Genomic DNA, 12,768 nt, shown 5'->3' on the forward strand with positions numbered 1-12,768 from the left:
TTCGTTCCTGCCGTCAGCAACCAGTCTAAATGTAAAGTAAATGTTTATAATGAACCTGAGATCAGTCTAAATGTAAAGTAAATGTTTATATTGAACCTGAGACCAGTCTAAATGTAAAGTAAATGTTTATATTGAACCTGAGATCAGAATAAACTTAAACATGTGCAGAGCACAAACTCAGCACGCTCCATCAGATCAACGTACAAACGTTCAGAGGGTAAACTACGTGTCCCAGCATGCCGTGCGCGGTGACGGCGCGTTCTCCCGCCCATCGTGAAAAGCTCCCGGCATGCCTCAGCGCAGGGCCGAGAAGAAGAAGCGTCATGATGGAGTCTGCTGGCGGCTAACGTGACAAAGCTGATCCTGAACACAGTCTGACCTTCGTGTGGACACACTGACGGTAACGGGAGCACCGGGAGCACCGGGCCGTTCATGACGACAGAGAGCTCACAGCGCAGATCGGTGAGTGTTGGAGCGGCAGCGGGTTGTAACGACGAGCACCGGGGCCGCCATTTATGTCCTCACAACAACACACACACACACACACACACTTACACACACACACAGACACACACTTACACACACACACAGACACACACACACACACAGACACACACACACACTCTGTTTAAATGACCCGCTCTGTGTTTACGTGCTAACGGTTAGCATGTTAGCCGAGGCTGCTCCGGGTCCAAACACATGAAGGAGGCAGAACCGGCTCAGACAGGACCGGGACCGGGTCTGTGACAGTGTACATGAGCGCGTGTCCGCCTGTCCGAGCTCACCGTGAGAAGCGGGGACACCTCGTGCTACCGACGGGCTGCTAACTGTGTGCGTGTGCGCGCGCGGAGGCTTTCTGGTCCATCATCTGAAATGAGGCGTTCAGGGTCCGGGTTGGAATGAGGCGTTCAGGGTCCGGGTTGCAATGAGGCGTTCAGGGTCCGGGTTTATGTTCTGTCCCCCCGCCCCCCGTGCAGTGAGATCCTCCGTGTGTTTACGTGTGTTGACCACACACACCACCTCATGGTCATTGCTTGTCCATGTGGCTGAAGGCTGCGTTCAGTTAAGCCTGAGCTGAGGTGTGATGCATGCAGCCCGTCGTCTCATCACCAGACAGGTGTGTGTCTTTAGTCTGTAGTTTAAATCTTGTCAGACGTTAGTCTGTAGTTTCTAGTGTCAGACGTTAGTCTGTAGTTTCTAGTGTCAGACGTTAGTCTGTAGTTTCTAGTGTCAGACGTTAGTCTGTAGTAGAGTTGTCACGATACCAAAATGAGTAACCACGATACTATACCAGACAAAGTATCGCGGTTCCGGGTATTATCGCGATACTGCAGCCTTTTTTTATTATTATTATTTTTATAAACTGCAATGTATTTGTACAAGTTAGTTTGAAACAACGACGTTTGTTTTTTAAGCAAAATTAGTGTTGCCACTGACGAAGACGCCACGGCAGACTCGCTGCTCGGGCCCGGTGCTTCTGCCACGGTGAGTGTGTTGTCTCGTGTCTGGGCGAGACAGAACTTTAGCTTGTTGTTTGTTTTGAAGCGAGTTTCTATCGAAGCGGAGCTGTCTTCACGGAGTTCGTTCCTGCCGGCAGAAACACACGAACAGCCAATCAGCTAACAGACGGGCGGACCCAGCGTGCGTGTAAAAGTTCTAGTATAGTAGCGACGGTTATGATTTGGCACCGCGGGGTACCGTGTATACCGTGGGTATCGTGCAACTCTAGTCTGTAGTTTCTAGTGTCAGACGTTAGTCTGTAGTTTCTAGTGTCAGACTTTAGTCTGTAGTTTCTAGTGTCAGACGTTAGTCTGTAGTTTCTAGTGTCAGACAATAGTTTGTAGTTTAAATGTAACTGTTGGAGCTATGTTTGATGTTCTGTTGTCTTTACGTTGTTTAAACTTTTGTTTGATGTTTAGCTGTGTCACTCTTTGTTGCCATGACGCCTGTCTTTCCTCTCTGTTTGTAGCTTACCACCTGTTGTGCCATCCTGCAGGTATAACGGTGTCACCATGGCGACAGACATCGGCTCGCCACAGCGGTTCTTCCACATGCCGCGCTTCCAGCACCAGGCGCCACGGCAGGTCTTCTACAAGAGGCCGGACTTCGCCCAGCAACAGGCGATGCAGCAACTTACCTTCGACGGGAAACGCATGAGGAAGGCTGTGAACCGTAAAACCATCGACTACAACCCGTCTGTCATCAGACACCTGGAGGTAAGACACACCTGACTGACCGCTGTGTGTGTGTGTGGCAGCCAGTGTAACACAACATTCGTTTGTGTGCAGAACCGTCTGTGGCAGCGAGACCACCGAGACTTCAGAGCCGTCCAGCCCGACGCAGGATGTTACAACGACGTGAGTACACACAGTGTCAGTGAACGCGTCAGTGAACGCGTCAGTATCTGGAGAGTGTCAGTGAACGCGTCAGTGTCTGGAGAGTGTCAGTGTCTGGAGAGTGTCAGTGAACGCGTCACAGCTGAGTTAACCTCGTGTTGTGTTCGCTGCAGCTCGTTCCCCCCGTGGGCATGCTAAACAACCCGATGAACGCCGTCACCACCAAGTTTGTTCGAACCTCCACCAACAAAGTCAAGTGTCCCGTGTTTGTGATCAGGGTAAGCTTCAGGGTCACTTCCTGTCAATGTCACATGACACTGCCTGTGTGCTTTTATTGTGAAAAACATCCCGTTCCTTCCTGTTTGTCTACAGTGGACTCCTGAAGGACGCCGCCTGGTCACTGGAGCTTCGAGTGGAGAGTTCACCCTGTGGAACGGACTTACCTTCAACTTCGAGACCATTTTACAGGTAAACCTCCACCTGTACACCATGCACTGTACACCTGTACAAAACACATTGCCTGTCTGTCCTCTGACCTGTCTGTCCTCTGTCCTGTCTGTCCCCTGCAGGCTCACGACAGTCCTGTGCGTGCGATGACGTGGTCTCATAACGACATGTGGATGTTGACGGCGGATCACGGCGGTTACGTGAAGTACTGGCAGTCCAACATGAACAACGTGAAGATGTTCCAGGCTCACAAGGAGGCCATTAGAGAAGCCAGGTTTAAACCCAATCTACCATTCTCTGTAGTTAAGCCCAGTCTGTGCTGTGTGCACTCAGCCACACGGGGGCGCCGCCTCACCTGCATGCACATGTTATTGTTGTTGTTGTTGACTGCTGACAGATGTACGTGTGTGCTTTTGCAGCACTGCAGTGATCTGTTGTTGTTGTTGATGTTCCTCATGTGGCCTCCTGTTTTAAATAAAGTCATCATCTTTATCTGAACTGGTTTGGCCTGGCTTGGCCCGGCTCGGTGGAGGAGAGGAGGATAGACACAAGAATAAAACCATAAAGGCCAATAAAGTTTAAAATCAAGTCAATAAAGTTTGAATTCCACATGTTTAAACACCTGGGCCCCAAAGTAAAGACCAGAACACTACATGTCCCACAATGCACCTGGATAGTCCTACCCTGCCCCATCAACAGCCATAGACTGAAGTCTTAGTTCAGGTAGTACTCGGTCTGTAGTACTCGGTCTGTAGTACTCAGTCTGCCTTTGTTAATTACTGCAGACTAACGACTTTTAAACGTCATGTTTCTTGAATGGACTCTGGTTCAGTGGTTGCGCCATGCTAACGTATCTGGCAGTGTGAGAACGTGAAGCTCCAGCTCTGCCTCCAGGTCTCTCCTCCAGAGCCCCCCGACACTCAGCAGAGAGACGGGTTCAGTCAAGTCTGCTGCAGTGAGACAGGTTCAGTCTGCAGCAGAGAGACAGGTTCAGTAAAGTCTGCAGCAGTGAGACAGGTTCAGTAAAGTGTGCAGCAGTGAGACAGGTTCAGTAAAGTGTGCAGCAGAGAGACGGGTTCAGTAACGTGTGCAGCAGTGAGACGGGTTCAGTAACGTCTGCAGCAGTGAGACGGGTTCAGTAAAGTGTGCAGCAGTGAGACGGGTTCAGTAAAGTGTGCACCAGTGAGACGGGTTAGGTCAAGTCTGCAGGAGTGAGACGGGTTCAGTCAAGTCTGCTGCAGTGAGACAGGTTCAGTCTGCAGCAGAGAGACAGGTTCAGTCAAGTCTGCAGCAGTGAGACAGGTTCAGTCAAGTCTGCAGTGAGACAGGTTCAGTCAAGTTTGCAGCAGTGAGACAGGTTCAGTCAAGTCTGCAGCAGTGAGACAGGTCAAGTCTGCAGCAGTGAGACAGGTCAAGTCTGCAGCAGTGAGACAGGTTCAGTCAAGTCTGCAGCAGTGAGACAGGTTCATGAAGGTTTCTCAGACTGGCCCACACAGTCTCGGTGTCCGTGGAACAGAAGGTTCCGGTTCCTCCGTTAACGGGACGAGCTGCAGCAGAACTCATTCAGGGAGCTACGCTAGGCTAACAGCAGTCCTTCAGTTTATTAGCATCATGCTAACTCTGTGACATCAGTCATGTGACTCTCACCTGTGCAGAGGTGGTCAAGTAATACAGCTGGAGGTAAAACAAAATAACTGGGTTCTTGTGATGAACCCGGTTCTGCTCCTCGTCTTGATTCTGGTCTCGTCTTGTCCAGTTTTTCTCCAACAGATAATAAATTTGCCACGTGTTCTGACGACGGGACGGTCCGGATCTGGGACTTCCTGCGCTGCCACGAAGAGAGGATCCTCCGAGGTACAAGGTCACATGAGCACGCTTCTGCATGACATCGTCAATGTCATTCAGGGTGACGTGAAATATTAAAGACTGTGTGTGTGTGTGTGTGTGTGTGTGTGTGTACGTGTGTACACACGTAGGTCATGGTGCTGACGTGAAGTGTGTCGACTGGCATCCCACTAAAGGTCTGGTGGTGTCCGGCAGTAAGGACAGCCAGCAGCCAATCAAGTTCTGGGACCCGAAGACTGGACAGAGTCTGGCGACGCTGTGAGTTCACAGACTAACCCCAGATCAGAACATCAACATGCGTGTTCCTCTGCCCGTGTCATGACATGCGTGTTCCTCTGCACAGACACGCCCATAAGAACACGGTGATGGAGGTCAAGTGGAACCTGAACGGTAATTGGCTGCTGACGGCGTCACGTGATCACCTGTGTAAGCTGTTTGACATCAGGAACCTGAAGGAGGAGCTACAGGTGTTCAGAGGACACAAGAAGGAGGCGACAGGTACATGTCAGAGCCATCATTGAAAATGCCTGGGAAATGTCCTGGAAAAGTCTGATGTTCTTCCTGTCTTTGTCCTCAGCTGTGGCCTGGCATCCCGTCCACGAGGGTCTGTTTGCCAGCGGAGGCTCTGACGGCTCTCTGCTCTTCTGGCACACAGGGTAATGAACTGACACTGAGTCAGCTGTGTGACATCACTGTCAGCTGTGTGACATCACTGTCAGCTGTGTGACATCACTGTCAGCTGTGTGACATCATGCTTGTGTTGTTTGTCAGGGTGGAGAAGGAGGTCGGAGGGATGGAGATGGCTCACGAGGGGATGATATGGAGTCTGGCCTGGCACCCGCTGGGTCACATCCTCTGCTCGGGCTCCAACGACCACACCAGGTCTGTCAACAACACGTCTAAAACATGTCAACAACACATCTGAATTGCGTGTCTGTTGTCGTGTTTGTCATCACTTTCTCTGCATGGTTTGATTTCAGTAAATTCTGGACAAGGAATCGACCCGGTGACAAGATGAGAGACAGGTACAACCTGAACCTGCTGCCGGGGATGTCAGAGGACGGCATGGAGTATGGTGAGCTGCAGGAGGACTAACAACACAAAGTGTTTGTGACGTGGTCACTCAGGTGTTGATGCTTCTTCTTCTGCGTGGTGTTTCAGATGACGTGGACCTGAACAGCGTGGCCTCCATCCCCGGGATGGGGATCCCTGAGCAGCTGAAGGCAGCCATGGAGCAGGAGCAGAGCAGTAAGTCTAATCCTGGAACATCCTGGAACACCTGACCTACTTGAACCTCTGGACTGATCTTACCTGAGTGTTTCTTAAAAAGGTTGTACTCAGTTATCAGGTGTAACTTGGGTGTAACTGTCCTCTCCAGATAAAGAAGCAGCTCCCGAGGTGGAGATGTCCATCCCTGGTCTGGACTGGGGCATGGACGAGGTCATGGGCAAAGACACCAAGAAGGTCCCCCAGAAGAAAGTCCCGTACGCCAAACCAATTCCAGCACAGTTCCAACAGGTAACACGTGGACATGGAGTAACGGGTGTCATTACATCTTAATGGTCAGTCCGTGCTGACTGAACTTCTTGGTTTCTCCGCAGGCCTGGGCGGAGAATAAAGTTCCCATGATGCCGCCCGGTGGAGATTTGTCCAAAGACCGGAAGGTGGAGCAGAAGGTGGATGCGAAAAAGAAGACTCAGGCGGAGATTGAGCAGGAGATGGCAGCTTTGCAGTACACAAACCCAATGCTGCTGGAGGTGAGCGGTGAGCAGATGAGTAGAGGCGGCGCCACTTGGGTTGGACCTGGTTTTTAAACACGTCTTTGGTTCTTGTTGCAGCAAATGAAGATGGACCGGATGAACCAGATGAACACGGATGGGAACATGGTCCCCCCGCAGGGACAAGGCCCCATGCCGCCTTTCCACGGTGGCCCCGGCGGACCTGGGGGGCCGATGCCTCCTGGTCAGCAGGGCTTTCCCCCAAACATGCCTCCTCAGAACAACATGGGGCCCCCTATGGGAGGCATGCAGCCTCCCTTCATGCCCCCTGGACAGATGGGGCCTCCCTCCGGACCTCAGCCTCACCAGGGCCCCCCTCAGGGCATGATGGGACCACCAGACATGCAAGGACCGCAAAGTATGCCGAGACACCCTGGGCCTCCCAGGAACATGGGTCCACAAGGGCCTCACGGTATAGGACCCAGAGGCATGCAGGGGCCCCCTGGTGGGATGATGGGCCCCCCTCCTCGGGGTATGGGTCCAAGGGATCCGCAAGGACCTCCACCTCAGGGGGGCATGATGCCACCTCAGGGGAACATGATGGGCCCTCAGGGTCCCATGCAGGGTGGGATGATGGGGCCCCCGCCAAGGACACATGGCAACATGCCAAACAATTATGGGATGGGCAACATGCAGGGGCCCCCGGGAGGGATGCATGGGCCTCCAGGAAATATGCAGGGACCCCATGGGAACATGCAGGGGCCCCAAGGAAACATGCAGGGCCCCCCTGGAAACATGCAAGGACCTCATGGAAACATGCAGGGGCCTCCAGGAAACATGCAAGGACCTCATGGAAACATGCAGGGGGCCCCATATATGCAGCACCAGGTGAGTTCACGTGTTTGGTCCCAAAAACAGACAATCTGGACCTGCTGGTTCTGGATCAGCAGTGGTCAGTTTGTTGACTATGCTGTATTAATCTGATTTGGCCTTTCCAGGGTCAGAACTCGGGGCCTATGATGCACGGGATGGGACAGCAGGGGCCCAACAGCAAAGGTAAGACCACACAGAGTCAGAAGCAATCACAAATTTGGGTTTGGGTCAGCTCAGCAGAGTGATATGAGGTGCACCGCATGGTTCTCTCTCTGGGGTTCTCTGGAGGTCTTGAAGGTCTCTGGAGGTCCTAACGTTCTCTAGAGGTCTTGAGGGTCTCTAGGGTTCTTTGGAGGTCTTGAGGGGCTCTGGGGTTCTCTGGAGGTCTTGAGGGGCTCTGGTGGTCTCTGGAGGTCTTAAGGGGCTCTGGGGTTCTCTGGAGGTCTTGATGGGCTCTGGGGTTGCAGGTTTTCTTGTGTGTAAATAATAAGTTCTTGTTTCCAGCCTCAGTCCTGATCACTGTTGCCTCTTTTCAAGTAGACCCTCGGGGGCCGCCGCCCAACCACCACATGGGTCCTCCTGACAGGCAGGGCCCCGGAGGCCCCGGAGGACCGGACCAGGGCTCAGGTCCTTACTGGTCGGAGAACCAGCAGGGCCGGCGTGGACCGCAGGACTTTGATGGAAGCCAGGACTTCCACAGCAGAGGAGAGGAGGGCTGGAGATCTGGACCAGGATACCAGGGAGGAGGAGGTGGAGGCCACAGAGGGGGAGGACACCGCGGAGGAGGAGGGAACGGAGGGAGCTGGGGTCCTGACGAGAGGTTCACTGGAGGAGAGTTTAGAGGACGGAGGGATGACAGGTGAGATGCCTCAGAGGCGGAACTCAAACCTGCAGACTGGACTAGACTAAGCTAGACTGAGCTGAACTGAACTGGACTATCTGCTTCTTACAGGTTCAGAGGAGGCGGCCCTGGCCGGCCCGGAGGTCGAGGTTACCCCGACGAGTACGGTGGTCAGGAGGAGGGCTTCGACAGCCAGGAGGAGATGGGACGAGGCTGGGACAACGGAGGCCGAGGGAGGCCGCCTCGAGGAGTAGGTCCACCCAGAGGAGGAGGTGAGAGGAACCAGAACCTGTAGAGGCTTTCTGGGTAAATCAAAGAGCCCACTGATAGACTACACTTCCTATCAGCCCCTGTTACCTTGTGCTGCAGGATCAGTGTTATTTCTGTGCAGGCTCTCATTGTGGCGGGTTGTCTTCCTGTCTGTAGGTCATGACGGTTACCGGGATGGGCAGCAGATGCATGATGGGTCGTCTCCGGCGGGTCGGGAGCGCTCGTCGTCCCTGCAGGGGATGGACATGGCATCTCTGCCGCCCCGCAAGCGTCCATGGCAAGACGGCCCGGGAACCGGAGACCCCCGAGAGAGAGAGTCCCCGGGAGCTGACGGAGGTGAGACGACATTTGTATCAGCCCAAAGTCAGAGAGGGCTTTACAATCTGTACAGGGAGTGACACCCTCTGTCCTTAGACCCTCGGTTCCAGTGAGGAAAAACTTGCCCACAAAAACCTTTAACAGGGAAAAAAGGTGGAAGAAACCTCAGGAAGAGCCACAGAGGAGGGATCCCTCTCCCAGGACGGACAGACGTGCAATAGATGTCACGTGTACAGAACAAATCAACACAAACATATTGTAGAATTACAATGACTGATAAAATGACAATGAATTACAATGACTGATAAAATGACAGTGAATTACAATGACTGATAAAATGATTACAGTAGCAGTGGAACCTGTGAGAGAGACACAGATGCTCAGCATGGAGCAGCCAGTAGCGAGTCAACATAAACGTTTATTAACTATGAAACAACAAATACGAAACATGTATGTTTTATTTCTTTATTAAAATAAATCTGACAAATAAAACCAGTCCACCAGAACCAGCACTCTGGTTCTGTCCCTCTTCGTGTCCTCACTGTGGCGCTCTCTGCTTGTTCCCCCGCAGGTCGACCTCCTCCGAGGGAGGACGGCGGTTACGGCCCACCTGGTCGAGGCGGACGAGGCGGCTGGGGTCCAGGGGGAGGAGGACCAGGACCGGTTCCGAGGAGAGGAGGACCGGCACCCAGAGGACCACCGAGGGGGGGCGGCCGGGGCCGGTAGTCCTGAAGACAAATACACAAACTCCCATGATCCTCGGGTCGTCGTCTCGTCCCTGCCGGACCCTCCACGGGCCAGAGACCAGGTCCAGAACCTGACTCAACCTTCAGACAAACTTTTGGTCATGTGACACTTTGAGACCTCTGCTGCGTTGAAGGACGGCGGTCTCTGATTGGTCCACACTGAGTCACCTGAGCCGACAGGTGGAGGGGGCGGGGTGTTTTACTGTAACATACATCAGCTTTTATTTCACAGCCACACTTTGTCCTTTTGTAAAAGATTTCTATGTTTGTGTTTTCACTGAGGTGGACAATAAAGATTCACACTTCACGTGTGTGTGTGTGTGTGTGTGTGTGTGTGTGTGTGTGTGTGTGTGTGTGTGTGTGTGTGTGTGTGTGTGTGTGTGTGTTCAGTAATCAGACTCAGTGAACCATGAAAATATTTAATGGAACCAGCTCATTAACATGAATTAGAACGTTCTGATGATGACGTCACACTCATTGCATCATCATCAGGTCGCGTGACGTGTGGCCCTGCAGGTCAAAGTTCAGGGGTCACCTGCCCTCACACAGGTCAGTGATCGATCAGCTGATCAGGAATGTTGGTCCTCGTGGACCGGGCCCCTGCCGGTCCGTGTCCGGCCTCTGACGCGCCGTCCCCGGTCAGATCGGCATGGTTTTCCCGGTGACGGTCCTCTTGATGGCGGACGCCGCCATGCCTCCCATGAACCGGATCCCGGCGCTGCCCCCGGGCAGCAGCGACACCACGTACCCGACGATGACGGTGACCTGCAGGGCGGCTCCCAGCGCGGTCAGCACGGTGCTGTGGAGGCTGAGCGCCGCGTACAGCGTCCCTCCGAGCGCGCACAGGTAGACCGCGGCCCCGGGAGAGGTGTGCAGGCCGGCGGCGAGCCGGCTGGGTCCGCGCAGCACGGCCGCCGCGGCGATGGCGAACAGCGAGCCGAGCGACCACAGCAGCGCGAACTTGCGGGCGTAGAGCAGCAGCAGCGGGGCGTACAGCGCCGACAGCCCGAAGCACAGCAGCGACAAACACGCGCACACCCCGAAGGCCACCAGCCGCTGCCGGCGGCTCATGCCCGGCAGGCAAGGGTCCGGCTCGGCCGACCACGGCCAGGAAAACCCGCTGCTTCCGCCGGAGCCGTGGCCGGACGGACTGCCGCTGCGGTTCCCGGGCCACGGGCTCGACCACCGCCCGAACCAGCTCCCGGAGACCGGCTCCGTGTCGTCCATGTCCACCGTGGTGCTGGAGCTGGACTGGGAGATGGTCTTGGCGCCTTTGGACTGGGCCAGGTAGTCCTGGAGCTGCCGGTTCAGGTCCGCCATGAGCTAACTGTGGCTAACTGTAGCAGGAGCGCTTCTTCTGTGGTTCAAAGTTCCGGCTGCGCTCCACTGCCCCCACAGGACAGAAGAAGAAGCGCGTGTTTGATTATTATAGTTATAATAATTATTATTATTAATAATAATATTTATATTTTTTTCATAATAATTTTAAATATAATATTTATGGTTCATCTGAATTATAATAGTTATATCACTTAATATTAAGAATCACAATCATGCAGGTTCCGTTATTCACCATAACTGAACGACCTGCAGGTTATTTATAAAAGTCACGTGACTGCAGCTGTCACACTAAAATTAACCTTCAGCTGATTGGCTGCACACACACACACACACACACACACACACACACACACACACAGCAGCCGTCAGACGAAGCAACAACTCAAACCGAAGTGAAGCAGCGACCAGGTGACACAAACTTCAATGTTACAAGTTTAATAAATTAAAAGTTTAAATATGCAAATGAGGTGTTATCTAATGCTAATGCTAACTTCAGGTGTGACCTGTGAACATGGAAACACGTCTCTGCGTGTAGCATGTGCATTTCAACATGTGAGTTCACAGGGTGGAGCTCGGCTAACACTTTCCCCCTGCTTCCAGTCTTTGTGCTAAGCTAGGCTAACACTTTCCCCCTGTTTCCAGTCTTTGTGCTAAGCTAAGCTAACACTTTCCCCCTGCTTCCAGTCTTTGTGCTAAGCTAGGCTAACACTTTCCCCCTGTTTCCAGTCTTTGTGCTAAGCTAAGCTAACAGTCCTGTTGTGTCTCCTGACAGACTGGACTCATGTCGGTCTCTCAGATCACCCCCACCCTCTTCCTGAGCGGCGCCGACGCCCCCCACAACGCCGCCCTGGTGTCTCAGAAGGGCATCACCCTGATCGTCAATGCCACGCTCAGCCACACCAGCCCCGCCTACCCGGGCGTGGAGTATGTGCGGGTTCCGGTCTCCGACCTGCCCAGCGCCCGCCTGGGAGACCACTTCGACCGAGTGGCTGAGCGTATCCATGGAAACCGTGCAGGGGGCACACTGGTGCACTGCGCCGCCGGTATGAGTCGCTCGCCGGCGCTGGTGATGGCGTACCTGATGCGCTACAGAGGTGTGACGCTCCGCCAGGCACACCGCTGGGTCCAGGACAGCCGGCCCTACGTCAGGCTGAACGCCGGCTTCTGGGAGCAGCTGCTGCAGTACGAGAGGCGGCTGTACGGGAAGAACACCGTCAGGGTGGCAGCAGAGGAGACGCCGCTGACCCCGAGGTTGGTGAGGTCTGTGCAGCAGCCACCGCCGCCGCCTCGGGCGAACTGGATGGCGCTGGTACCCAGGTCACCTCTGATGACCCGGACATCAGTGACATCACAATCACAGGTGATGACGCCGGCAAGCAGACGAAGACGAGGAACCAAATCCAGCAGCATCAGAGCGTGAGCGGCCGCCGTACACGTTACCCATGATGCAGCTCGACCAAAGACAAACACCAGCCTGACCTGCAGTGATGTCACTTCTCACCTTGCTGTAGTGATGTCACAGTGACATCACACGGGGTGTGTTCAACAGTGAAGTAGTTTTCTATGATTCTCTGAACTTTGACAACTGCGGACCAATCACAAACCGTCCTGACAGAGCTGAGCTTTGATTGGACAGAGAGTCCAAAATGGAGGAAGCTGTCAAAGGTTTACAGTTTAAAACTGTTTTATTTTGAAAGTCTCCACGTTCTGGGTCCACTGTTTCCTGCTTGTGTCCTGAAAACAGAACCAGGAATTTTGAAAAGTGTTTGAATTCTGTGACGATCAAACGAGCTGATGGAGGTTTAATAAAGCTTCGTCAGGACTCTGTCTATGTCTGTGTCTGTCCAACTCTGACACACAGTGTCCTCAGGTGTTCCTCAGGTGTTCCTCAGGTGTTCTTCAGGTGTTCTTCAGGTGTTCTTCAGGTGTTCCTCAGGTGTTCTTCAGGTGTTCTTCAGGTGTTCCTCAGGTGTTTTTCAGGTGTTCTTCGTGGTATTTTACAGTTTGTCATTTCCTGATAAACCAGAAAAAGT

The 12,768-nt window shown here is 53.4% G+C and overlaps 3 protein-coding genes across 8 annotated transcripts; 2 read left to right on the forward strand and 1 right to left on the reverse strand.

Moving 5' to 3' along the window:
- Positions 1 to 271: 271 nt before the first annotated feature.
- On the forward strand, positions 272 to 9,701 carry wdr33 (WD repeat domain 33). 3 transcript variants are annotated; one of them, XM_019279290.2, is made up of 21 exons: positions 272 to 462; positions 1,970 to 2,216; positions 2,289 to 2,357; positions 2,510 to 2,614; positions 2,709 to 2,804; positions 2,906 to 3,057; positions 4,540 to 4,637; positions 4,760 to 4,886; positions 4,972 to 5,126; positions 5,206 to 5,284; positions 5,400 to 5,510; positions 5,609 to 5,703; positions 5,790 to 5,876; positions 6,007 to 6,146; positions 6,230 to 6,385; positions 6,467 to 7,234; positions 7,345 to 7,402; positions 7,757 to 8,078; positions 8,172 to 8,332; positions 8,487 to 8,666; positions 9,220 to 9,701. In XM_019279290.2, exons 2-21 carry the CDS (start codon positions 2,013 to 2,015, stop codon positions 9,372 to 9,374), a joined length of 3,318 nt encoding a protein of 1,105 aa, XP_019134835.1. In that variant the 5' UTR covers positions 272 to 462; positions 1,970 to 2,012; the 3' UTR covers positions 9,375 to 9,701. The 3 variants fall into 3 exon arrangements, with proteins under 3 accessions (XP_019134835.1, XP_019134834.1, XP_019134836.1); XM_019279289.2 differs by having other exon boundaries at positions 1,997 to 2,216; XM_019279291.2 differs by having other exon boundaries at positions 1,997 to 2,216; positions 7,760 to 8,078.
- A 96-nt stretch (positions 9,702 to 9,797) lies between these two features.
- On the reverse strand, positions 9,798 to 10,832 carry sft2d3 (SFT2 domain containing 3). The gene has a single exon (XM_027289183.1). It carries the CDS (start codon positions 10,712 to 10,714, stop codon positions 10,034 to 10,036), a length of 681 nt encoding a protein of 226 aa, XP_027144984.1. The 5' UTR covers positions 10,715 to 10,832; the 3' UTR covers positions 9,798 to 10,033.
- On the forward strand, positions 10,565 to 12,562 carry si:ch1073-184j22.2 (dual specificity protein phosphatase 18). 4 transcript variants are annotated; one of them, XM_010751467.3, is made up of 3 exons: positions 10,937 to 11,143; positions 11,232 to 11,287; positions 11,508 to 12,562. In XM_010751467.3, the coding sequence occupies exon 3, from the start codon at positions 11,517 to 11,519 to the stop codon at positions 12,153 to 12,155; it is 639 nt and encodes a 212-aa protein (XP_010749769.1). In that variant the 5' UTR covers positions 10,937 to 11,143; positions 11,232 to 11,287; positions 11,508 to 11,516; the 3' UTR covers positions 12,156 to 12,562. The 4 variants fall into 4 exon arrangements, with proteins under 4 accessions (XP_027144977.1, XP_019134839.1, XP_010749769.1 ...); XM_027289176.1 differs by lacking the exons at positions 10,937 to 11,143; positions 11,232 to 11,287 and adding an exon at positions 10,565 to 10,681; XM_019279294.2 differs by lacking the exons at positions 10,937 to 11,143; positions 11,232 to 11,287 and adding an exon at positions 10,574 to 10,705.
- Positions 12,563 to 12,768: the final 206 nt, after the last annotated feature.

This window comes from Larimichthys crocea, chromosome II, assembly GCF_000972845.2.
Source record: "Larimichthys crocea isolate SSNF chromosome II, L_crocea_2.0, whole genome shotgun sequence".
Classification (NCBI taxonomy): Eukaryota; Metazoa; Chordata; class Actinopteri; family Sciaenidae; genus Larimichthys; species Larimichthys crocea.